This window comes from Malus sylvestris, chromosome 8 (assembly GCF_916048215.2).
Source record: "Malus sylvestris chromosome 8, drMalSylv7.2, whole genome shotgun sequence".
Classification (NCBI taxonomy): Eukaryota; Viridiplantae; Streptophyta; class Magnoliopsida; order Rosales; family Rosaceae; genus Malus; species Malus sylvestris.
Genome location: NC_062267.1, coordinates 9,924,329 through 9,950,573, shown reverse-complemented (window position 1 = coordinate 9,950,573; position 26,245 = coordinate 9,924,329). Strand labels below are relative to the sequence as shown.

At 38.7% G+C, this 26,245-nt stretch overlaps 3 protein-coding genes across 4 annotated transcripts; 1 reads left to right on the top strand and 2 right to left on the bottom strand.

Moving 5' to 3' along the window:
* The first annotated feature begins 8,308 nt into the window (after positions 1–8,308).
* LOC126632157 (protein PEROXIN-4) lies at positions 8,309–11,037 on the top strand. The gene is made up of 6 exons (XM_050302401.1): positions 8,309–8,466; positions 8,728–8,789; positions 9,376–9,495; positions 9,578–9,706; positions 9,967–10,096; positions 10,724–11,037. The coding sequence occupies exons 2-6, from the start codon at positions 8,784–8,786 to the stop codon at positions 10,810–10,812; spliced, it is 474 nt and encodes a 157-aa protein (XP_050158358.1). The 5' UTR covers positions 8,309–8,466; positions 8,728–8,783; the 3' UTR covers positions 10,813–11,037.
* On the bottom strand, positions 11,026–14,922 carry LOC126632156 (uncharacterized). The gene is made up of 13 exons (XM_050302400.1): positions 14,640–14,922; positions 14,437–14,513; positions 13,712–13,792; positions 13,472–13,600; positions 13,302–13,388; positions 12,943–12,996; positions 12,708–12,798; positions 12,544–12,614; positions 12,395–12,464; positions 12,046–12,098; positions 11,814–11,907; positions 11,505–11,602; positions 11,026–11,270 (listed from the first exon to the last, which is right to left on the bottom strand). The coding sequence occupies exons 1-13, from the start codon at positions 14,905–14,907 to the stop codon at positions 11,181–11,183; spliced, it is 1,263 nt and encodes a 420-aa protein (XP_050158357.1). The 5' UTR covers positions 14,908–14,922; the 3' UTR covers positions 11,026–11,180.
* Positions 14,923–15,360: 438 nt separating this feature from the next.
* Positions 15,361–21,002, bottom strand: LOC126632155 (protein tesmin/TSO1-like CXC 5). 2 transcript variants are annotated; one of them, XM_050302399.1, is made up of 10 exons: positions 20,248–21,002; positions 19,742–19,843; positions 18,928–19,105; positions 18,387–18,734; positions 17,967–18,070; positions 17,779–17,873; positions 16,989–17,113; positions 16,721–16,892; positions 16,141–16,349; positions 15,361–15,786 (listed from the first exon to the last, which is right to left on the bottom strand). In XM_050302399.1, the coding sequence occupies exons 1-10, from the start codon at positions 20,577–20,579 to the stop codon at positions 15,595–15,597; spliced, it is 1,857 nt and encodes a 618-aa protein (XP_050158356.1). In that variant the 5' UTR covers positions 20,580–21,002; the 3' UTR covers positions 15,361–15,594. The 2 variants fall into 2 exon arrangements, with proteins under 2 accessions (XP_050158356.1, XP_050158355.1); XM_050302398.1 differs by having other exon boundaries at positions 16,721–17,113; positions 20,248–20,996.
* Between the last annotated feature and the right edge of the window lie 5,243 nt (positions 21,003–26,245).

Sequence of the window (26,245 nt, the reverse complement as noted above, 5' to 3'; positions counted from 1 at the left end):
TTCAATACCCAGTCCCTCACTTTGAAAGAACGAGGTTTGACCATTGAGTCATAGTAGTTGGAAATGCGCTGCTTGTAGGCGACATTCCTCAAGTGAGCCTTTTTTTGTGTTCCTCGACTAGATCTAAGTTGAGGGCAAGTTGTTTGTCATTTTCGCTTTGCACGTAGTTCTGGACTCGAAACGTTGCTTGCTCAAGCTCAATTAGGACAACTACCTCTGCACCAAAGGCAAGTGAGAATGGGGTTTCTCCTGTTGATGTCCGATACGAAGTGCGGTATGACCAAAGAACTTAGGGTACAAATTCTGGCCAACAACCTTTAGCCTTGTCCAAGCTGGTTTTCAAAGTTCACTTGATTATTTTGTTGATGGCTTCGACTTGTCCATTAGACTGGGGATGAGCTGGGGAGGCAAAACATAAGTTGATGTTGAACTTAGAGCAGAACATCTTGAACTTATTGTTGTCGAACTGTTGCCCGTTGTCAATGACTATCGCATTGGGAATGCCGAATCTACAAAAGATGTTCTTCCATACGAAGTCTTTTATTTTTGCCTCAGTAATGGTTACCAAGTGTTCTACTTCAGCCCACTTTGTGAAGTAGTCAACTGCAACGATTGCATAACGGACCTTACCCTTTCCTGCGGGCATTGGGTTGATCAAATCAAGTCCCCATTGGGCGAAGGTTCAAGGGCTGATCATAGGAATGAGCAGCTCGGGAGGAGAGATGAATAGTTACTTAACGTTGACACTTATCACATGAGCAAGATATTCTGATGGCATCTTGGTGGAGTGTTGGCCAGTAATATCATTGGCAAAAAGCCTTGTGTGTTAGGGATCGAGATCCAGTATGATCTCCGCAGACTCCTTCATGTATTTCCCGAATGACAGTTTCTGCCTCTGCGGGCGTAAGGCATCTTAGGTATGGTAGGTTAAAACCTCGCTTGTAGAGTTGGTCATTGATGATCAAGCAACGGGTAGCCTTGTGTCGAATCTGCTTAGCTTGGACTTTGTCATTTGGAATGATGCCATGAACAAGGAATCTATAAATCGAGGTAATCCAACTATCCCCATGTTGTAAGTTGCACACTTCCACAGCCATGGTGCTTGGTGCTGCCAACAATTCGACCTGAATTTTTTTTCCAATCTTGTCTTCCACCGCTGAGGCGATGCGAGCCAAAGCATCTGCATGACTATTTGCCGCTCGAGGAATTTGGGTGATCTGGTAGTGGAAGTGCTTAAGCAACAATTGTGTTTGTGCCAAATATGCTGCCATGGAGTTATCCTTAGCGTCAAAGTTGTTGGTGACCTAGTCAACCACCAATTGGGAGTCACTAAAGATATCAATTCGTTTAACGCTAAGGTGTTTGGCCAAACGTAAGCCTTCTATGAGGGCTTCATATTCGGCCTCATTATTCGACGCCTTGAATTTGAAACGAAGAGCATACTCCATCGCCACTTTGTCAGGGGTTGTAAAGACTAGTCCTGCTCCACAACCCTGTTGGTTAGACGAGCCATCAACATATAGACTCTATGCTGAGGTTGTTAGTTCTATTTTCTGAGCTTCTGAGGGTAATGAAATCATTTCTTTAGGCGTAGAAATAATGTCAACAGGATATGTGAAGTTGGCGATGAAGTCTGCCACTGCTTGGCCCTTCTCAGCTGGCTTTGGTTGGTAGGAGATGTCAAACTCACCCAATGTTATCACCCATTTTATCATTCGCCCAGAAGTGTCAGGACTTTGGAGTATCTGTCGAAGATGATGATTTGTAAGCACGATGATGGAGTGTGCTTGAAAGTAAGGGTGAAGTTTTCAAGCAGACATGACCAATGCTAGAGCCAATTTCTCAATGTTAGAGTATCGTGTCTCTGCATCTTGTAAGGCATTGCTAACGTAGTAGACATGCCGTTCGACATTACCATCCTTTCGAATGAGAATGAAACTTACTACTGAAGCCAATACCGACAGATAGATAATGAGAGTGTCACCAACCTCAGGTTTGGATAGCAGAGGGACTTTACTTATGTAGTCTTTGAGGTTCTTGAATGCCTCGGCACATTCATCAGTCCATGTAATATACTTCTTACTTCCCTTAAGTGTTTTGAAGAAAGGAGCACATATGTCTGTGGCCTTAGAGATGAACCTAGTTAAGGCTGCCACCTTGCCAGTAAGGCTCTGGATGTCTTTTGAAGTTACCGGTTCCTTCATGTCGAGGATTGCTTTGATCATCTTGGGATTAGCCTCAATGCCTCGTTGGCTTATCATGAAGCCTAAGAATTTACCAGAGCCTACACCGAAAACACATTTGTTAGGGTTCAACCTCATTCGATACCTCTTCAGAATGGTGAAAGTTTCAGATAGGTTAGCGATGTGTTGGTCAGCATGTTTGCTCTTGACTAACATATCATCAACGTAAACTTCCATGCTCTTCCCAATCTGTTCGGCGAACATTGAATTGACTAGTCTCTGATAAGTCATTCCTGCATTCTTTAGGCCGAAGGGCATGACTTTATAGCAATATAGTCCCCTGTCAGTAGTGAAGGCTTTGTGTTCTTGGTCTGAAGGATTCATGAGGATTTGGTTGTATTTTGAGTAAGCATCCATGAAGCTCAGAAGTTCACACCCTGCCGTAGAGTCTATAAGTCTGTCAATGAGAGGAAGAAGAAAGCTATCATTCGGGCATCCTTTGTTTAGGTCGGTGTAGTCGACACACATTCTCCACAAGACCTTTTGGAGCAAGAGACTTTCTTTGGTCTAATTTTTCTTAACAATGACCACATTTGCTACCCATGTTGGGTAATTGACTTCGCGGACGAAGTCTATGCCTTTGAGTTTTTCAACTTCTGCCTTCATTGCTTCGTATTGTTCAACATTATAAGATCTTCGCTTCTGTCTCACCAGCTTGGTCTTGGGGTCAATACTCAAGCGATGACATATGATATCGGGAGAGATGCCTGGTATGTCTTCGTATGACCATGCAAAGACCTCAGTGTTCTCTTGCAAAAAAAAGATCAATGCCAACCGAATGGGTGGTGACAAAGTGGTGTCAATCTTCACCATGCGATCTGGATAATCTTTTGATATAGAAACCTTTTCCGGCTCTTCAACGGGTTGTGCTTGCTGGGTGCAAGAGTCATCTCGAGGATCGTCGGGTTGACTATTGCCACTGTGAAGATCCAAGTTGGCTTCGTCCGGGTTGGTCTTTATGACTTGGTCATGTATAGAAAAGGTTTCCTTGGGCACAGGCAGGTGTTGTTACTTGACCGAAGTGTTGTAACATAACCGTGCACTAAGTTGATCTCATTTGATGTAACCATTACCATAGGGGGTTGGAAATTTCATTAACAACATATGTGTGGATACCATGGCCCTAAGATCATTGATGCATGTGCGTCCAAAGATGACATTGTATGTCGTTGGGCAATCAACTACCAGGAAGTTAGTGGTAATGGTAGCTATGTAAAGACCTGTACCAATGGTGAAAGGTAAGTGTATGCTCCCTATAGGTTGCACGATATCACCGGAGAAGCTTATCAGAGGAGAAATCGAGCGATCGAGCAAGTTTCAGCTACATTAAGTACCCTGAAAGCTTCAGCAAACATGATATTGATCGAAGCCCTCGTGTCTACCAGGATTTGTCGTACTTCAAAGTTGGCTATGTGAGCCTCTAGGATCAGTAGGTCGTTGTGAGGGTAGATGATACCTCTTTTTTCCTTTAGGTAGAAACATATTGGATCCCAGTTAGGCTTTTGATACTTGGCTCCCCTGATGTCTTCCACGTGAAACACTTGGTGGCCAGGCCTTAAAGCTCGTTCGCTGTTTTTCATGACCCTATTGGAAGATTCAGATATGGGCGTGCCGCCGCTTATGGAATATATCACATTCACTTGGCGTTGGTTACGGTTATCCTTTGAAGGGTGAAGAAGAAATCGATCAATTTTTCCTTCACGCGCCAAAGCTTCAATATGATCACGAAGAGTGATACACTTCTCGTCGTCATGGCCGTTATGCTCGTGGTAGTAGCAAAATGTGTCCGTGTTCTTCGTGGGCTTGTAACCCGACTGCCTCGGCATTGGCTTTGGTATCAAGTGTGCTATGCTGGGGTAAATGGCCACGCATGTGGCGTTCAAAGGTGTGTATGTCTCATACCTCGGGGTAGGGCCTGTCTTGACACGTGTTTGGCCCACTGTGTTGACTGACTGGGGGCGGGCATTATCGTGGCGATACCTTTGGTTATCGCCATAGTGTCCCTTACTCATTTTACTAAAATGAGACTGGTGAGGATGGAAATCTTTCCTTTTACCCTGAGATTGATATGTCTATTGACTTGGCGAAGTATTAAGTAAGGCAGGGGGAGGCACTGCTGCTGTTTGGAAGGTCGAGGTCTTCTCATTTGGTTGGATCTGGCTTCCACTTCCTACTTGCTGATAAGGGGTGGCTGTGGGGGTTTCCCTTGATATGTCATTGCCTCAGCGAATGCATGGTTGTAAGCATGTGCCATCATCTCAGAGTAAGTCTTCCAAGTGTTGGCATTGATCATGTACTTGAAAAAACAATCACGTAGGCCTGCCGTGAAGGCTTTGAGGGCAGTCTTATCGTCTGCCTCGGCACAACAGGAATACTCTTGGTTGAAGTGGCCAGCATACATACGTAATGACTCGTCTAGCTTCTGGCGAATAGTGTACAAGTCATCTGGGGAATACAAGCAACCGGTCTGGAAAATGTATTGAGAAACAAACAGTTTCCTCAATTTCTCAAATGAGTCTACAGTCTCAGGTGGAAGATGGCAATACCAGTTTAGAGCTTCGCCAGAGAGGGTGGAAGGGAAGAGAAGACATTGTTCTTCGTCGGTGTGCATCCGGTATGCCATGGTGGACTCAAAAAGGTTAAGGTGTCCAATCGGGTCCTCCTTTCTAATATAGAGTTGCAAGCCAAGCTTCTGCTTTGTCTTTGCTTAGAAGGGGTGTCGAGGATCCTCCTTGTAAGAGGGCCAGGCCTAGGTTGGTTCCAATCAAGTATCTCAGCTTGTTGTTCGGCCTTCAACTTGTTTACTTCCTTAAGAAGCTGTAGGACAAGAGGGTCCTGAGTAGAGTCATGTACCACTGGAGCTTTCTTTCGTAAATCTCCATCTCCTCTTGGAAGTATGAAGGTTTGATCAAGAGCATGTGATTTTTCCCTAGACTCGCCGTACTGACTTCCAAGGTATGTCTGTCGGAACATCTCTGAGTCCCCTATACCTTCGTGTTTCTCTAGGACTTGTTACCCCTTCCCCAAATTGGTAGCCAGCCTGGGACATGGGAGGGGACCGAGTCTTTCAAAGACCCTTGAGTCATTGATCTTCGAGCTTACATGGATGAGATTGTCTCGATGTTGCTTTAGGAAATCTCAACAGTAGCGAAAGAAGGCTTTCGATCCTTCCACTCCTTCTGTAAAGAGGTGTCTTCCTCCATTTCTCCTGCTTCGGGTCGAAGTAGCTGGGTTGAAAGAAGTCTCATGTTGATCAATGTTTTGATGATTAGCTCGCTCCTCATCAGGGATACCCATGTCGAAGGAAGGTGACCCTCCGTGTTGGGAGGCACCCAGATGATGGTTGATGTCTACAGGGGTAACGAGCTCCTGTGTTTGAGTATGCCTATTTTTGTGGAACGTCTCAAAGAGCTTCTCATACTGCTTCTGGATGACCTCATTCTTCATTGTTATCTTGTTATTCTGAGCTTCTAGCTCATCAACTGTAGCTTGAAGAGCAACCCTTTTTCCTTCCTTCTTTTGTTGCCTCGCACCAAGGCAAGAGGGGTGTCATTCTGCGTGCTATGGCTTCCTTCGCTCCCTATTTGGAGAGGGATGCCTGGTCAAAATAGAGTGTACGAATGGTGGAAACCAGTTTAACAAAGCTGAAGATAGTGGGAATAAGTGTCATTGCCACATACGGCACCAAATGTTGATGCACAAAATCAGTGGGGACTTTGGTACAACAGAAAGTGTTAAGTTTGTGATCTTCGCTAGATTGCTCCGGTCATTAGTGTGGATAAGTATGTAAATTGATAGAGACACAGAAGCAAAAATAAGATGTACGTGGTTCACCTAGATTAGCTACGTCCACGGAGTAGAGGAGTTCTCATTAATTGTGAAGGGTTTACACAAGTACATAGGTTCAAGCTCTCATTTTGTGAGTACTAGTGAATGATTTAGTACAAATGACATTAGGAAATATTGTGGGAGAATGATCTTCTTTTATAGAAGAGAGTTTCTAGCTTTGTTCTGACATTGACACATGCTGTGTTGTGATTGGCTTCTGATATTGACACGTGTCGCGTATGATTGGCTTCTTATGTCGACATGTGTCGCGTTATGATTGACTTCTGATGTTGACACGTGTCGTGTTGTGATTGGCCTCTTGGTTTGAGGGAAACTCTTCTGGGTCCTTGACGGTATAATGTTGAACTGTGCTCAGTAGTTTCAGGATTGGTCAAGTATGGTACAAACACATGTGTTGCACATGAGAATTATGGGATCACAAATTGACGATTACCAATGTTAATTTTGGTTTTCGGTAGCTACTAAATTCATTAATGAGTTGTGTTGATATTGAGCCACGTTCTTTTGTTCATCAACAAAAAGAAAAATTATTGGCCAAAAATAGAGAAAGGCAATTCTATTACAATTTATTACGAACGTGAAAAAATGGACCTATAATACAAATCGCCAAATGATGTTGAACCTAGAAGGTTACATATGGGCATTTGTAATACAGTGAAATACACTCACATGATATGACACAAGGTTTCCAATTGAAACCTGAAATTGTAATACACTCCTGGAAACATGATTTCTCATTGTGAAGCTTGTTCATTTCAATGGAGAATTATACGTGCCTGAAGCATATCTCCGCAAGTAAATCCCTCAAGTATACATGGAAGCAAGTTGCCCTGTATAAATTCCAAAGGAAAATGTGTCATGAAGTGTAGAAAATCCCTTAATGATTCAAATTTCTTGAAGAAAGCCCTGGAATGGTAAAGCATAAATTATGTACTCGATACCAATAGATGGTATAAATTGCCTTAGTGAATACTATCATTATGATATTGTTGTAAAATACTAAATCTCTTGCAAGAGTTGATATTAAATTGGGACTTCTAAAGAGTCTAGAAAGATTATAAAGTGTTGAAAGGAATATTGTCTTGAGCTGCAGATCAAACAATATGCCAACACAAATCTTATCCAAAATGTTTATGGTATTAAAAAACCATATGGATTGAAGATTATGAGCTGAATACTCAAATGATTAACCAATAATTAGACACTAAGAAAGATCATTCATCCTCGTGAATGGTATCAGATTACATTTGGAGCGCATGTGGTTTTTTATATCTCACAGAAATACAGGAGTTTGGTTAAGACATGTGGTCATTAAAATTTGAAGCGCATGTGAACCACCTACAGAAGCAAACACTCCAACTATCATGAATGATATCAGATTACATCAACATAGTAGTCAGTCAAATTAAAGAATTCGAAATTAGGGGGAGATACTCATCAGGGGGAGCATCCAAAACAGATCAAGGTTTTAACGAGGTAACCAAAATTAACATATGGCTATCTAAGGGGGAGTGTTGCAATGAAATATGTGGATGGCCCACATGAATAGTTTGTTACTATTCATCCAAAGAAAAATCAGATAGGTTATCATTCATATAAAGAAAGTTTGTAAAGCAAATAGTATTGCTAGAGTAATCTTTTGCCTATAAAATGAGAGCATACGGATGAAGAAAAAAAAGTAAGAAAGAAAAGAAGAGAGAGGAGAAGAAGAAGAGAAAGAAGAAAGATACAGAATAAAATACCAATGAGTTGGGCTAAAGAGAAGAAAGAAAATAGTGAGAGTTATCTTTGTACTCTAATTATTTCACATAATAAAAGAAAGTACTACTGTTGCGTTGATGACGTAGGCACACTTGCCGAACCTAGTAAAAATTGTATCTTATTTACTTTGTATTCAACTGCACACATTCCGTCGATTTTACAACAGGAGTCTCATTGTTGATAATTTTTATGTGTACATAGAACACAAAGTAGTATATCACATATTATGATATAAATAGAGAAAAGATTAATGTGTCTTATTTTTAGAATATAATTTTCAATGTCTCTCCATTTATAGTATGTCACGTGGTGTGCTGCCTGCGGTCTTTCTGCATTGAAAATGAAAGATCTTTCCTCAATGTCTGGCAAAAAAAAAAAAAAAGAAATTTTTCCTAGTCCGTATTAAGGGCTTACTGAAAAAAATTTCCCAAAAATGGAAACTATAGTTTGGTGAACAAAATATAATCTGAAACGTGGCCGCTGTTTATTGGGCGGTGGGTTCCCCGTTCCGTGTCCCTTTTCGCACCGTATAGCAAATCCCATTCCTAACCCGACTGTAAAGAAATCGATCGTCGATCTTCATCTCTCCCGAGGAAACCAAGTTCTCTGCAAGGTAAGCTTCTGGGATTCCAATCGATTGCTTGAATATTTTCTGCAAAAATCGAAATTTACGTTTTATACCCCTGAGGTGCATCAAATTGCGTATATTGCCCCATATCAATCGAATTGTATTGATTCAGTCTTCCGGAGGTTGTGGGTTTGGATGCGTGTGGCGAAATCAAAACTTCCAATCAACTGAAATTTCCAGTTTTTATTTACTTATTTATTATTATTTATTGTTAATTTTGTGAAAAAATGTTGTAATTCTGTTCAGATAGTGGGGCTTTGTGGTGCAGTGCTGCGTTTTGAGTTTCCAAGGCGTCAATCAACATGCAGGTTAGCTCAAGTTCTTGTTTTGGCCAGTCAGGTTATAGCTAGAATTCATTATTGTTTTTCGGGTTTATTTTCGATAGGTTGTTTATCCGAATTCTGTTTAGCTTCAGAGGATATTGGAATATGCGTGTTGTTGGTTAACAAATTGTTAATTGTTTGAAATGTGTCAAACTTTTATGGCTGAAAGTGGATTGGGATAGAGGGAGGATTGTCGAAAGATGCGGTAAAAAGCTAGAAAGGTGACAGATGGAGGGAGAATAGATTTGAGTTTGAGGATAAAGCATCGTTTGTTTTGTGGAGAAGAAGGATACTGTGGGGCCTAATGGAGCGATAATGATGAACTTGAATGACTAGTATGTTGTATTGCATAGTGTGGAATCGTTACGAATACCACACTGAAAAGATAAAATCGTGAAAAACAATCGTATCTTTAAGATGGAAGTGAATCCAATGTGAATGATGAACTTTAATGGCTAGCCGGGTGTTGCCATTATACAACATTTGCTCTGCTTCTGGTCTTCGATTGGTTTAATGCATAACTTTTTTAAACCATGCGGTGAAACCATTTTGAAGACATAAGTTTTTGCAGGCATCAAGGGCAAGGCTTTTCAAGGAATACAAAGAGGTGCAGCGAGAGAAAGTTGCTGATCCAGATATTCAATTAGTTTGTGATGACACAAACATATTTAAATGGACTGCTCTCATCAAGGTACGCTCAGTCATTACAATGAAAACTTCTTGGGGTATATTGTTATATTGTTTGTCCTCATCTGTCCAAATTTTGCCTGTAGGGTCCATCAGAGACCCCATTTGAAGGCGGTATATTCCAGCTTGCTTTTGCGGTGCCTGAGCAGTATCCTTTGCAACCTCCACAAGTCAGGTTCTTGACAAAAATATTCCATCCAAATGTACATTTCAAGGTATGAACTCTTTATATGATTGCGTCTAATCTGTTTGAATATGAACTACTACCTGAATTTGTTCTATCAAAGCTTTCAATGAAGTAGTGCATCAAAGCTTACTGAGGATTTCATATGGTTAATTGCTCGGTCTACCGGGCTTACCCTCTGACAGTTGACTGGATCACCAAATGAAAATTAAATTGGAAACTATATGTTTAATGTACTTTTCTAAACGCATCAAGTATTATTTCATTTTTCTGAAGTTGTTTTCTATGCAGACGGGAGAGATTTGCCTTGATATTTTAAAGAATGCATGGAGCCCTGCTTGGACACTTCAATCTGTTTGTAGGGCTATAATCGCTTTAATGGCCCATCCAGAACCTGACAGCCCATTGAACTGTGATTCCGGTTAGTTGGCACACTATATGAGCATTGACATTGGATTTTTAAGTTATAGAAGCTCAGTATTTATACTTGCATCCCATGTGCTTTGTGAGTCGTCTTTATCAATTCTTAAGCCAGCGACTGGATACCCCCCTTAAGTTTTCGTTTCAATAATGGGCGTTTCTTATGACACCTAAGCTTTGTTCCCATGGATGTCCGAGAACTAGGATTCTGAAACTAGGGAGGACATAAATAAATAATCGTCTGAGGCTAGTGAACCATAGTTTACTTATGACTACCTCCATTACAAGGAAGAAAGTTGGTCCAGTTTTCCATATCTGCATTTGTTATGAAGAAAGGAGATAACTTAAAGAACTTGGGCGCATCCCCCGTCCAAAGACAGTAGGTTTTCCCTTATTGATGCATTTGCATTGTAGAAGATGAAATTCACCTGGAATCCCCAATTCCATGTATTCCGTGAAAAAATGCCGTGGCAAAAATATCTTTTTAGAATTAAACTACAGATAGCTTCAACTATTCCTTCCACAATGTTGCATTAAACTGAGTGCTAGATTTGAGTTAATATGCAAAGTACTGTCAATTTTATTTTCCATCTTCTATTTTAGTTAATTGGTCTTGCTTGTGTGGTAGGCAATCTTCTGCGTTCTGGCGACCTCCGAGGGTACTCTTCCATGGCACGAATGTACACTAGGCTTGCTGCCATGCCCAAGAAAGGCTGACGAAGCGGGCATGCTCCAGTTTTTTGTCTTCAATTTTAGGAGCAGCTGGTATGTGATTGTATTGCCTGATTTTATGCACGAAGTTGCACATAATGTAAACCTTGACACATATTAGCTTGGGGGATATTTATACGTCATGATTTGAATTGACGTAACTGAAAATTGTACTCGTTTAAGAACGATGTTTTAATAAAAGTCCGTACTACCAAATGATTTTGCTGAAAACACGATGCATTATTTCAGTCTTGACGATACATTGTCACAGAGTACATTGCTTAAGCCCACAAGCCGATTGGATCTAATTACATATGAACATTGGGAAACTAGATTGGGTAGAAACAACGAACGGAACGACTGCAACCACGGCCTCACTGCTTCAGAAACTGGTCGAACCAGTCACTCGCCTCGACTACCATGAGCGGGGTCATTTGGTGCCCGATTCCTGGCTGCGCTATGAACTGCATTACGATGAAATGAAGGTCATTGAATAGCTTTGTCAACTAATCTACAAAAGGAAAATAAAATGCCAAGGTTCGATATTATTTGCGTTTGGATGAACAAATATGAACGTCGGCCATGAGCATGAAGGAAGATTTGAACACAAGAAGTACTAAATCAGAGGCTCTAAATGCGGTTGAAGACGGTGAAATTTGTGAAAATTATTTGCAGGGTATGACAGCGCTACTCCGTACCTTGAAGTTGTCTATGGCGTGCCCATCTGCATAAGCCTTGCATGCTTTGGAGTTGGGAACTTCCAGACCAGCAAGCGGACATCGAGGATCTTCGGCACCTGATATTTTCCGAAATAAATGAAACATGATAAAAACTAACATGAAGTCATCTTCACGACGAATAAATTGAAGGAAAACAAGAATTCTTGAAGATTGTCCATTGTCAAGTGGATTTAAGAAAGTACTGCTCCCCAGGACAGGGCGATGGACAAATAGGTGAAGCATCACTATGTTTGTGATTCGTAGCTCCAGTGTGAAACGGAATTTTACCGTTTAAAATCAACAGAGGACGAGGTGCGATAGCTGGAATCGAGTAAGGAGAATCAAACTGGGAGGCCAGACCTGGAGCAATCCTATCCCAGACCTGGTCAGATAAGTAAATTGTAAGCTGTCGTCCAACTTCATAATAACAATCAATTACCCCTTCTAGTTTGAAATACTGAATGTATAGATCAGACTCCCCGAGATCAATTCGTATCTGTGAGTCAAGTATGTAGCGAACCTTCTCCACCACTTCTTTGTCAATCACACTCTTCCTAAGATCAATTCGTGCTTCTGCAGTACAACCGAGAAAATGAAAGAATCAGAGAAGTAAACACAACCCTGTCTACGAAGACAAGAAACACTAAAAGAAGGTCTAGGTTTTCGTTCAAATGAATCGAACAAAAGAGAATTTATGAAGAAACTTGAATCCACTACACTATAATCGTATGTAGACTGATTACTAATAAAAATGGAGGCAAAAGAATCTACTATTGGAAGGGAACTAAGAGCGAAAAACGAAACTAATTGTTGGAGTGAAACCAAAAGTATACTTTCTAATATATAATTCAATCTTCTACTTCTCTTACCCTCAAAAACAGGTTTTATACTGTCAACTCGAGCCTGCCACTTATCGTTGTCTATGGCCCATCGAAATCCCTGCAGATGTAGTTGCACTGAGTTAGAAATTTAGAATCACAAGAGGTGAACTTATAACTAATGATATTAGATGCAGCACCTGAACACCAATTATAGGAACCACTACTGCATAACGGGTGTCAGCAGCAGCAGCAAACCATGCATGCATCCCTGCATCGGAAAATAACAAGATGACTTTGGAGTTGCACAGAAAGAGGTAATGTATTTTCAAGTTTCCGTCTCATAAAGTTTTCCTTCACAAACCTCCAAGTGATTCACCGGTGATTCCTACCCTAGTAGGGTCTATATCCTCCCTCTGTGTTAAATAATCTGCCAATTTTATCAAGTCCCAGACCTGCGATAATGAAATTTATTTCATTCACACACAATCATCAGATAACAATTCCCAATGACGAACTACATTTCAACTTATCAATTTTCCTACTTCAATGTACCAGTTGAGTAACTATCTTATTCACACAAAAACAAGTGGAGTTACCGTATCAAATAAGAATGGCATTGTATCACCCTTTTTCCATGCTGATACGAGAGCCTGCATGCGAATAAATCCCCGGATCAGTTTGTATGGCGTAGGAATGCTTACTAGCTTAAACCAGAGTAGGACGCCTCGCTCAATCTAAGATCGGTTCACGTTTTCTTGAGAAAACCATGTGAAGTACTAGTCTAGAACTCACACTACCATAGCACAGCTCACAATACGTACTTACCCGTCACTTTAATCTATGAGGAGATTCATAAACCAAAAAACTTGAAAACAGCATCTAGATTGTGCTTTTACCAAACCACAGGCCAAAATCACATAATTACGACGAAGCAAAGGTGGAAAAATATACGTACGTCTCTGTAAGTGGAGATATTTCTGGCACGTTCGCCATGGTAGCGGGAATCAATGGCAATTGCTACGTATCCCCTTGAAGCATAGGCCTGAAAAACAATACAAACATGAGAATTCTTGCTCTGACCGAGTGTAGATTGTAATTGAAAGATCGCACAAAAAGATCAGGTACCTCAAGCAATGGTCTTAACCATTCTTTGTTCTTGTTTGTACTATGCAGAAATACAACAGCAGGCCTTTTCTGGGTACAATTTTCCTTCATGCTCAAAATTAACACGGGCAACCGCCCTTGCTCTCCTGCCTATCATTTACGATAATAAGAACATTATTCCCCACCATAAAACTCCAACCCGAAATTTACTTAAACGATAATAATTTGAGAAATTTGATTATTTAGACTTAAACCAACTACCTCAGTATTTAAGTAAAGGTTTTCTTCCTGCAGCTTATCCTTGAAATCGGGGATGCTGGCTTTCGGACAAGCGTTCATTGCCTAGCAAGCAAAACACAAAACACCATAAATTCAACAATTTCGAATTGTCAAAATCACAACTTTCAACACATATGGGGGCCTGTTTGGAAGTGCTTTGAATAAGCTTTCAGATCACCAAAAGTGTTTCTAACAACATTTGAGAAAAAAAAAAGTTTAAGACCATCTCCAAAGGAGATGTCAAATATGCCAAATAGGATTAAAAGACATTTAAGTATTCTCCAATGGATATGTCATATATGATGTGGTTTGACTTCTTACTTTCTAATGCCTTTTTTGACGGCAAACAAAGAAGGAGTCAAATATATTTAATTTAATTTTTTAATGCATAGATCCCATTAACAATCAATAGAATACAAACTAAAACTAATTTTGATTATTTTTTAATAATTAATGTAACTCTAGGCCTAATAAAATAATAAAATAAATATTTAACACATCAATTGGAAAAGAAGAAGATTTAACACTTGTATTCAATTTGCCATATTAGCCATCAAATAAAATTACAAAGATGCTCTAAAGGTGCTTCTAGATGTAATAAGGTATGTGCTTTTTCTTCACGAAGCAATAAGTGATTTCTAGATGCTTTTATTAAAAAATTAGACTTGCGTGAGAAAAGCATTTCCAAATTGGAATCAGATTCGAACCTCACTGAAGCTTGCTGGATTATCCTCCTGAAACAACGGATTCGCCACCGGTTTCGCCGGCTCAACCAACATTGGAACTGAAAGGAATCCAAAACGTTACCAAACAGGCAAGTATTCAATCAGACATTTTCCACCGATTCCCTCAAATTTTCTCACCAGCCAAACAGAAAATTAAGCAAATAAACGTCTACAAATTCACTCACCTTCGCCCGATCGTCTGCTGCGCAGAACTTGGAGGAACTCCGAGCGAAGCTTCTGAGCGTCCATTTCGCTCACTTCACAGTCACTGAGTTTTGATCTGCTGCTTCTGGCCTGCGACTTGGTTCGGTATTTATAGGACAGTTTTGGCGGGGAGGGAGGTACGGAGAGACACGTGTGGGACGGAGGAGGTGCCACGTGTGAGAGCGTGGTGCTTGGTGACCTGGATTGCAGAGGTTGTTGACGAGCAGCGATGAGCGAGTGGGTCCTCATGATGCAGCTTCCTTTTCCTCCTGAAACGAATATTATTATTATTAAATAATATAATTTAGTACAAACGATGAAAACCTTTTTGGCGTGCGATGGTTGCATCATATCCAAATTTTCTTTATCAATGTGATTGGCAGCTGAGAAAATTTTGAGGTGATGATGGAAATCATTTGGGTTAAACGATTTGTTTATTTTAAATCCAGAGTCGTGTGGAATTAGTCTTTCTTTACACTTATGTATCAGAGTTGTGCCTTATTTTTTTAATGTATCGAACATATGTCTTATCATCTGTTGTATATGTGTGTGACGTAATGAGAAAAATAAACACATAATTATATACAATCACTTATGTTCCATAATCTCTCCCCTGAAGATAACGTATGCAAGAATGGTCCTCCAATGGTTTTGTTGGATACGGCCGAACGATAATGGAGGAGTGAAGTATCAAAAACATGATAACAATAGTAAATGCTTTCCATTGCTTAAGCTACAAGTTCTTTACAAATCGGTGAATTAAGAAACTAATTTGGTATTTACATTCTTTTCTCAAATTTCGCAGCATCCAAACAGAAATTTTCGGTATCCGATTGAGTTCGTGTGCTTGACTCCTTGCGGTGATGAACCCTAATGGAGCCAAATTTTGTTTGAACGAAAAATCAAACAAAAAATGAAAGCAGTAGGAAGCAACGTTCAGGCAAACAAAACAATCGGAACGAAAATACAGTTTATGGAAGATGCAAGGAAGCTCCGCAAATACGGTAATCGAATAATCGTACTGTAGTATAGGATGGCTTTTTGGAAAAGTGCTTTCCTGGGATAGGCTTTTTCTAGCTCCTCTACCAAGTCCCAGGTTTTCAATCCCAGCCATTCAACGAGATCCAACTGTTATAAACAACAATTATTGTGAAATTTGAACAGTTGTGTATTGAAATTTCCAAAACTGGGAAACAAAAGAGAAGCACTTTTATCGTACACAGCATAAATGCATAACGAAACTGAAAGCAGCCCTTTCGAGAATTAATTTATGCACCAAGAGAAAAAGGGTCTAGCTCTCATTAGTTTCTCAAAGTTCCTTTTTTTCTAACTGCGAGACCTAAAGATCGACTGATGTGGCACAAAATCAAGCCAAAGTGTCTCGAAAGAGGCACGGTGGTACCATTTGAACTACTTCGAATCCTAAGTTACAACCGGTATTGCTTTTAGTGCTCAGTATTATTTCTCAATGGGCAATCCAACCTTTAGAGTGAGATCATTGTCACCAGAAGTGACTGTCGTTGCCGACTGAAGAATTTTACCGTTTGCTGATGAAAGTGGAGATTTCACAATGCCGTTGATGTAGACCTCTTTCTGGTACCTGGGTTCAGTGTTTGGTTTTGCTGTTCCAACCTGTACGGATTCTTTCTGGCTTAACCTCTCCGTTTTGGCTTGGGGAGAACACATTGTTTCTGCAAAAGTCACCAAAGGACTCACTCTTGTTAGATTAGCTGGATGCATGAATGAAGAACAAGATCAATTAACGGTCACAAAATAGAACATGATGATGTGGGGAACTCAACATAACGAAAACCCATTTATATCAATGACAAAATGCATATTCACTCTAGAACTGCGGTCCGCTAGTTACAGTAACAGAAGACATGATCATCCAATTTATCACAATGCTCTGAAGAGGTAGAAAACTATACGAATAAAGCCAAACTGATCTTTCTTTTAGGGTGTTCTCATAGTATTAAATTCCCAACAATATTCACAAAGCACATGGGCATTCTGTGTTTCTACAATTATAAGGTTAGAATTGTAACTTGAAGAAGCTCACCTTTTATGCTCCCCCGAGTAATAAGATGGTTAAGGAAATCCCTGAACCCGGTCAGGACAAGCCTTTCCTGTTCCGCGTAAATCTCTGTGAAACCTATTTCCTGAGTTGGCTTCTCAGGCATACTTGGATTATCAGTTCCCGCACCCTTTGGCAATCCAGCTTCCATAAACATCTTATCTTGTTCATCACACATCAGGGCAAGAGTTACAGGGGACATTGGCCTACTATTTTGCACATCAACTCCATTTGATCCAGAAAAGGTACTTACTTCTCTATCTGCTTCGTTCACTCCTAATTGGTCGTCGTGCTGCTTATCATGTTCCATTTTATGATCTTCCCCCTCTTGAGTGGATGAAGTGGTACTAGTATTGATTGTCTCTCTTTGCATATCTCCTGCACATATTAAATTAGCAAATCCTAAAGCGAATCACATATTTGAAAAGCCATATGGTAAATGGAGAATATCTAATATCCATCTAGCAACTCAAAAGGGGGGAGAATAAGATCTTTTAGATTCTTCTTTGGCTACCAGCTAAACAGCAAGTTTTCCTCCCCAGGGAAATCAAAATTAAACTAGAAATCTATTGATTAGTCTGAAATAAGCAGAAGTCGAGGAGGAGAATGAAAATAAAAGAGAAAAAACATGTACTTGATTTTGGTCAATAACCATGAGGAGATGAGCTCTTTTTCTTGGGCCCTTAAGAAACAGCCTCTTGTTCGTTTTCTTTTTTAAAACCTATGAAGGGAGTTTTAGTTTGAAAGCAAGTTTACTGAAACCAAACTTGATAGAATTGTGACTTCCCAAAAACAACAGAGTTCCATGCCTTAGAATAATAGCCTTTTCATTCAACTGATTAGCTAAAAATTTGTTACTTTGGGAGAACCCATTGTAAATCCACCTACTTTTGAGGCCAGTAGGGTTCTAGCTTACAGTGTCCTTAAAAACTTTTAAACAAGGAAAAAAGAAAAGAGAGCTAAAAACTTAAAAGTGAAATGAGATGCACAGGTATCAGCAAGAGAAGAAAGGAATCTAATTGACTTATGTATAGAACCAAAACCTGCAAGTGCCTTAGCAGCTGCTCCTGCAACTACAACCAAACGTGAGCACAGATCCTTTACATTCTTTGGTTGGATGATATCCGCCAATGGAGATCTTCAGTCATGAAACATGATGATTAGTATTACAATATTTTGAAGGAAAATAAAGAAAACTTTTAAATTAGCAATGTTAAGAAAATTAGCACACCTGTATATAGTGGTTTTTGAAGGTCTTGGTACAGCTGCATCAGCACGAAAAATAGGAACAGACAACTGAGAAGAAGAGGCCATATGAGGTCTTAGATGATTTTCCTGAAATAAGGTTAATATGAAGCCTGTTAGCTTAAGAAATAGATCGAATGATATGAAGGAAGAAAGAATAAGGAACTGGATCCGAATTTAATCTGGAAGGGATTGCCATATTCAGCAAGCATTTTGTGTAGAATAATGATCATTATCTTAGCCTTCATGAGCTAATGTGAACTTATGGTCATTCAAGTATTAATAATGGCAAAACTGGACTTTTTGAAGCCTGACAAGAACAACTTATCAAAATATTCATAACGCCAAACACACAGCTACCCAAAACCTAACAAAGATGTATTCAAGTAATTGAAGAAAAATGTACCTGTTGAGGTTGTGCAATTGGATGAGTGGATTGATTTCCAGTTGTAAAATAAAGTTCATAGCCTTTTCTTTTTCTGGACACCAGAGGGGTCCCATAACCAGAGGTTCCAATGGCCCCACTAATGGCCGCATTAGCCTGTTGCATGTAGGCCGCGGTATTGTGGCCTTCATGATAGAGAGCTCTTCTCTCTTCACTTCCTTCAAAGTTCTTGCAGTCCATGCATTTACAATTTTCAGAGCATAGAATATTGGCTTGGAAGCACTCACAATACTTCTTGAGGCAGCCTGATTTCTTACAATGGCATCCTTTGTTGTGCTTTCCAGCCGCTTGAATTTCCCTAACATCTTCCTGAATTTGTTATAAGAAACTGTTAATGTACACTGAGCTGAATTACCAAATGCAATCTAATGAGAACATCAATAACCAGACTAAAAATTAAGTATCTACTATGCTTGCACCTCCTTGTTTGGTTTCCACTAAGAACTTGGTAAAAGTCAATCCAAGGGCACAGATGAAGCAATATATGAGTCAGATTACATACCCTACCATCACGAGATTCTTGTGGGCTGCTAGCAATCTTTGGTTGGAAAGCATTTGGATTACGCTCTAAAATTGCTCCCCTTGCGTCTTGCCTAGCAGCTTCATTGTTCACATTATTGTGACAATTTGAGCAGTTGCAACCATCACAATAAATTCCAGCTGCAAAGCACTCACAGTACCTACAAGATTATCAAGTCTTGACTTTAGGTGGTAAAAAGAACGTGGGGGAAGCAGAAGAGACAATGATCCACATACTGACATACATAGGGCTAATTTAAAACCATAGAATTAAAGTACTATAAAAGAAAGCTGACAATCGATAGTAACTTAATTTAAAGTGGATTTCCATTATTTCCACAAATTATCTTGTTCCAATATGCATATGGAATGAAATCCACAGAGAATTACATTCAAGCTTGCAGCTTTATGTAAGCAAATTTAAGCATCATTGAGAAAATCTGTTTGTTACTTTGTTTACATGTTAATGGACCACGAGCTGTGCTTCCACTATAAAGTACTTTGGCATTTTCGCTTGTAAAAACAGGATAACAGAAACTCTACATGAAAGGGTTAAAATGAATTTCAAGGTTTTAATGTAATGGAGAATTGACAAGATATGCAAAAGGTGAGCTGAAGTGCTCAGGACCAATAGTGTGAATATCTCACTCTGCAGATGTGAAGTGAAAACATCACTCACAAAGGGGTTTTAGGTATCCAAGTTTCAAATTGACAAGATTCCGAAAACAAATACAAATCACAAATGGTGCATTCTCATTCTAAGGCTAAAAATTACGAAGAGGAGGAAATGTCCTTACAACTTCAGGCACCGAGAGTTTTTACAATTGCACTGCTTCTGCTTCTTTGGAGTACAATCTTTTTCATCGCCACGTTGGCGTGATACAGGAGAGTCTTGTTTTCTGAAGAGACACACATGCACACAAAGGTCAAGAGAAGTATAATATAACAAATCTCACAACCAAAGCAGAACGTCAAATAGATTCTCAAAAGCAGAGCTTCCACCTCTATGATTACAATAGTTGGAAATTATTGTTTTTTCGACAATTTATCAACGACATTACCAATATCAATAACACATCTGAAAAATTTAACAAAATTTCCCATAAATGTAAAATGCACACTCCCAAAGCAACCATATTTTACCATCCAAGCATGCAATTACCAATTTTGCACTGTTTTCCTACGATAAATATCATAAATTTTAGCTCTACATCAAAGCCAATATTCAATACCAAAATCCACCATATAAACTTGAAATTCAACTCCGTAACTCCAGATATGATCAAAATTCATAGAAATTTACCTCACTTGCGAAAGCTTATGCACCGGGTGCGGAATCCGAACGTTTGCGGGCGGCGCCGGACTCCGCCGAGCCTGAAACTGCGGAATCGCCGGCGGCGGCGTTAACTGCTTCGACAACTGAACTGCCGCAGGCTGCGGCGACTGTAAATGCAAATGCAACTGCGGTCTTGCCGGTGAGATTTGTGGCTGCTGCTGCGCCTGTGACGGTGTCTGTAGCTGTAGCTGTACGTCCGTCAACGCCGCGCTCGCCGACGCTCGGTACACCGTCGTGAAATCCAATTGCCTCGCCAATTTCTTCGGCGCCACCTCGGAGACCGTTTCGCTCTGCTCCATTAATCTCCAATGAATCCAAACGCCAACATGCACAATCAGCCTCCCAAATTCGCATTTAATTTCCAAAACACAAATTATCAAAATCCTTCGAGAAATAATTCCACCGCGCACGCCATCGGTAACGGATAAACGGTGTCGTTTCGGAGCTCAATCGTCACCGGAGACGGTCGCGGACAGACGGCGGCGATTTGGCGGCGATTTCCAGTACCGAAAAAGCAGCCATAAAATTTTGAAACAAAAAAAGTGTGAAATTTCTGAAGGAGCTCGATTTGCAGCTGCTGAAAATCTCGAATCGGATCAGAGATTTTGAGAGACTAAAGAGAATCAGAAGAGTTGGGGAAGATAGAGCAGCTCTCCAGCTTTTGGTCTTTTTCTCTTTCACTCCCCCTCGTTGTTTTTTGAAATTGAATTTCCTAAATAATGGAGGGCTGGATGAGAGGGACAGGTGATCGGACGATTTGCTTAAAATCTCGGTTGGACGCTCACGATTGGGTGGGAGAGTGAGGAGTGGTGGCCAGCCGTTGGATCTGGAGGAGCTTTAGGTTTTGTTCTGTGAGAGCGACGCGAGTGGAATTTGGCGCTAATTAGAGTACAGAGAGCATCGGGGGTGAGTGGGGGGGAAACGTGTACGGGCGATGATGGATTCTGCTTGACCTAGGGAAACAATGGACGGTCAAAATTTGAAAACGATAAAGCAAGAAAAGTACGCGTTTAATTTTTTGAACTAGGAATTTGTATTTCCCGGCGGCTACAAGAGGAGAGGAAGGCTGTTTGTCGTTATCTACAAAAATAGCTACTCCTTTTTAATTTTGCCCCGAAATTATTTAAATGAAAATAAAAAATTTTAGGCACAGAAAGCAATGGAAGCATGGCTCTCACTTCAATCTTAATTATTTACCACAACCGGCCACAACATGATATATTTATAAATAAAATAAAATAAAAATAAGCGATTTCAATTCTTCTTTAGTTATTTTCGCATATTTTTGTTTATTTTAAAATTTTAATTTGAATAAATTAAAAAATATTAAGAGACAAAACTAAATAACATACATAAAAAAAGGGTTTGTACGAAAATCATGTCCAACACGAAAAATAAGATGTTTAATTATATTGTATCTTGTGGGACAAAAGGGTCACTACAAGTAAGGTACGTCAAAAATTCAGTTTACTACATTGGACAAAGTTACACTACGATTTTTTGTAGTTTGAATTATCGCAATCCAGTTGTCATAGTTTAGTAGTTGTTGCAATATTAGAAGGACAAACACTTCTTTCAAATTTTTGTTGACAAAATGAGCACATTAAGGTAATGTGGGGATTGGGGAGGTGTTTTACAGTTCTTAATGTTAATTTTTATGCATAAACGGAAATGAATTCTAATAAAGTACCAATATCAACGTCGTAGGTGAAAGTTAAAACAAACAATCTCAAACTATCACAAGAGATTTACGTGGTTCGGCGTAAAGCTTACGTCCACAAGCAAAGCACAACGAGGAATTTCACTAAACAAATGGAGATTACAAAAGAGTGTTTAAACTCTCACAACCCAAATCCCACAAATTACAAACCCTAAATCAAATGAGTAGAGAACCCAAACAAACGGAGAAGATTTTCTCAAATTGCTCTCTAACTCACAAATTCACAAATTGACTCTCACCAAATTTGCCAAACAAATGAGCCACGAATTTGCCACACACTCATGACTCCAAACAGTGACCTCCACCCAAAACCAAAATAGAGAAAAGCTCTCTAAACCATGATGAGGCACACTAAATACACTAACCCTAAGGTCGCATAGGACTTAGGTTACAATAAGAATCCTAATAGGACATAAATCCAAATCCTAATCAAATAGGTAATTAACAAAATCTCTCCACCAAGGAAACTAACTAAGAAGTCAAAACCAAACCCAAATAGGACACCAAAACCAAATAGGTAACACAAACCTAATTTATTGCATCATCCTAATTTTGAGCCAAAAACCCAACATTAAGAGTCAATGTCACATCTCAGTCTCGACTCAGTCGTAGCACGATATTGTCCGTTTTGGACCTTGACCACGCCCTCACGGTTTTGTTTATGGGAACTCAGATGAGAACCTTCTAGTAGGACACCCATCCTAGGATTGCTCTCGCCCGAACTCGCTTAACTTCGGAGTTTCCAATGGAATCCGAAGCCAGTAAGTTCCCAAAAGGCCTCGTGCTATAGGAGGTGGGCATGTTACAGTCAATCATATGCTCACATATGCCACTTTTGTGCTATTTTCGTTAAAAATTGATGAAATTAAGTTATCGTCCTTGAACTGCAACGTTCATTAAACTAGAAGTCAAATTAAATAATCGGAAATATTTTGTTCAAAGCAACACATGTCAATTACATAAACCAAATCATAATTTGGCTGTGATTTTTCCTTTTATTTTTTGTTTTTGGTCCATATAAATGAAGCTAGGGTTCGATCGGTTTAGGCTTCAAACTCTACACACCTAAATCGATGTAACAACATTAATTGTTCGATTTAGTTCGGTTTAACCTAATCAAATCAAACAATTTTGTGATCGTTTTTTAGTTTAATTTTGTCATCAAATATTTCTTAGATCTCTTTTGTTATCTGTTTTTGTGGTTATGTTTGGAAAATTACGTAGTTTCAAACTATCAATTAAAGAATTTATCGCCAAATTTGTGGTTATGTTTGAAAAAATACATGGATTAGATCCGTTAATTTTAAACTCACCCTAAAAAAACCACTTGAACTCCCGAAAATTACCTCGTTTGGAAAATAAGTAAAAGACTAAAAACAAATCATATGCAGGATGGAATTCTTAAATTGACAACAAGATACTGATTAAAACAGCATTGAAAATCACTAAAAATAAAGTAAGACGTCATTTATTTTCGTCCTAAAATTAGAAAATTACAAAGTCTTAAAAGAAATAAACTTGGTGTAGGACCCAACTGCAGGACCTTAAATATGTTATTTGATTTGATTAAAAAATAAAAAATAAAAAAACCCAGAAGGGAGAAGTTTATTTGGTCATGATGATTAAAAAAAGTACTAATTAATTATTAAGGTTTCTAGTTAATTTATTATTAAAATCTCTATTTTCTTTAAAAGAAATTCTTCTAGTTATATATGGCACATGTGTTTTTTCGCGTAGGAATTTCTTCTTTCTTACAGGTTGAAGCTACATCTTACATAGAGCTCTGCAAATAATGGGCAGCACAAATGCGTTTTGCAAAAGTTGATAATGAAGGCGACTCCAAAATTTTAATACATAAAATAAAAATTGAGATATATATTCTGTGACAAATTTCTTTTGTCATCAAGAATATTTAAATAAATTTCTGTCGCCATCAAGAATATTTAGAATTTATTGGAGGCGATAATTTTTAAATTACACGATTAATATTTTATTTTTTAACAAAAACGATTAATTATATTTTTAGAGAAGTCAACATGTTTGCAGATGGTTCATGTAAGAGCATCTTCACCCGTTTTTGGAGGGCAAGCAATTTCATTGCTTTTACTGTTCACTCTAAACCGTAATTACCTTTCTACAAGTCCACCCATTTAAAGGAGAAAGGGCAAGGGCAATGGTGATTACTATTCACGAATATATTTTTTAATGTTTTCTTCGTTTTATCCTCCAAATGTCATTATCGTCGTAGATTAATTGGGATACATTGGATGCGGTCCTTAATCTTTGACATTCTTTGATTAAAACCTAATAGTATTCAAAGTTTGATCAAAGTCCCTTAACTTTGTACACCTTATTATATTACTATTAATATTTATATTTTTATAGTTTTGATATTAATTGTTTGATATTTTATGAGATTTATAATCCTATAAATTTAAAATCCCTCATTATAATACTATTAGAAACGGTTACAATAAAAAAATTCAAACATTTTGATTTAATAAATGGATAAAAACTATGTAAAAATAAGAAATAATAAATGGCAAAAGAATGTATCCATAGTGTTAAAAAAATTGGTACATTTAAAAAAAAAAGGGTACATTTCACATATAACAAAGTGGTACATTAATAAAGAAGAATGGGTACATTATAAATAAATTAGGGTACAGATAAAAGATAAAAAAATTATGAGTACAAATGAATTTTAAAAAAATATAGGTGCTAAAAGAAATTAATACGTGGGTACAAAATAAAACTAAAAAGAAAATACTACAATTTTAAAAAAAAATATTGCAAATTAAAAGTGGGTACAAACTAAAAATATAAATATATGATACAAAGTTTAGGCATAAAACATAAATATACCATATGTAATTTTTCTATCATTTATTAAATCGTGACAATATACACATGGATACAAACACAAATAAAACTTTAAAAAATTGGGCACAAAAAAAAACTAATATATGGGTACAAATTAAAAATGAAAAGAAAATTGGTACTAATTAAAAAATATTTGCAATTAAAAATAGTTACAAACTAAAAATAAAAATATATGATACAAAATTTAGTCATAAACATAAATATACTAATTGTAACATTTTTAACACTAAATGAATATATTTAAAAATAAAAATATTTTATTATTCAAATAATTAATGATGTTATTAATACCCACGGACCTTGATCAAAAATTGAAAATGATTATGATTTTAATCAATGGAGTAACAAAAAGAAGGATGTGAACCTAATTTTCCCTTATTTTATGCTCCACGTGCCACATCCCGGGTCGGCTCCACCGTAGCACGATATTGTCCGCTTTAGGCTTACCATTCCCTCACGGTTTTGTTTCTGGGAACTCACGAGCAACTTCTCAAGGGGGTCACCCATCCTGGAAATGCTCTCGCCCGAACTCGCTTAACTTCGGAGTTCTGATGGAACCCAAAGCCAGTGAGTTCCCAAAATGCCTCGTGTTATATGGAGGTGGGCGAGGACACCGGGTTCCCCTTAAGTGGGGTGGATTGTAACATCCCACATCACCAATGTAGAGGGGGTGACGTGCCTTATATTCTCTTTGACCAATTTCTTGAGCTTGAGTTTTCTTTCGTAGCCTGTTGAATTCATAGTAGTCTTACCAATGACTTTCTCATCCACTTCAATATATCGGCAAATCTTGGTGTAGACAATTACAATCGATGGTATAATTCTCACCCTATTTTATTGTACTGTACTTATGCTTTGTCATCACGTGTGAATTGGGTTCATTCCCGCTCACAACGCACTCTTATATTTAGGCACTTTTAGGATTAAATTTATTCACATTTTCCATATCACTACACTTTATGGCTTCGTCACCTTCCAGGTGTCAGCTAGCATAGCTCGATTCGGAGTCCTAATGGACATACCGAGTCGGGGTGTGTCACCACGTTAGCAATAACAATATCTACTTATGTTTTATTTATTATATTTTGTGTGTTTAATTTTAAATGTTTACAATTTTGTAAGATTTTATAAGTGTGAACTTGAATTTTTTAAATTCTTTTTTGGTAAATTTTTAGAGTTAAGATTAATTTTGGCCATTGAATTATTTATTTTTTTTAAAAATATCAATCGCTACAAAGCGCCACATGGTGCACCCTAAAGTTTTTTACCGTTAATAGACCGTAGGAAATCCAACCGATGTTGCATCAAATTTGAGCCGGCTCTATGTTCTTCACGCGGGGTGGGCCCCCTGTCTGTTGCTTC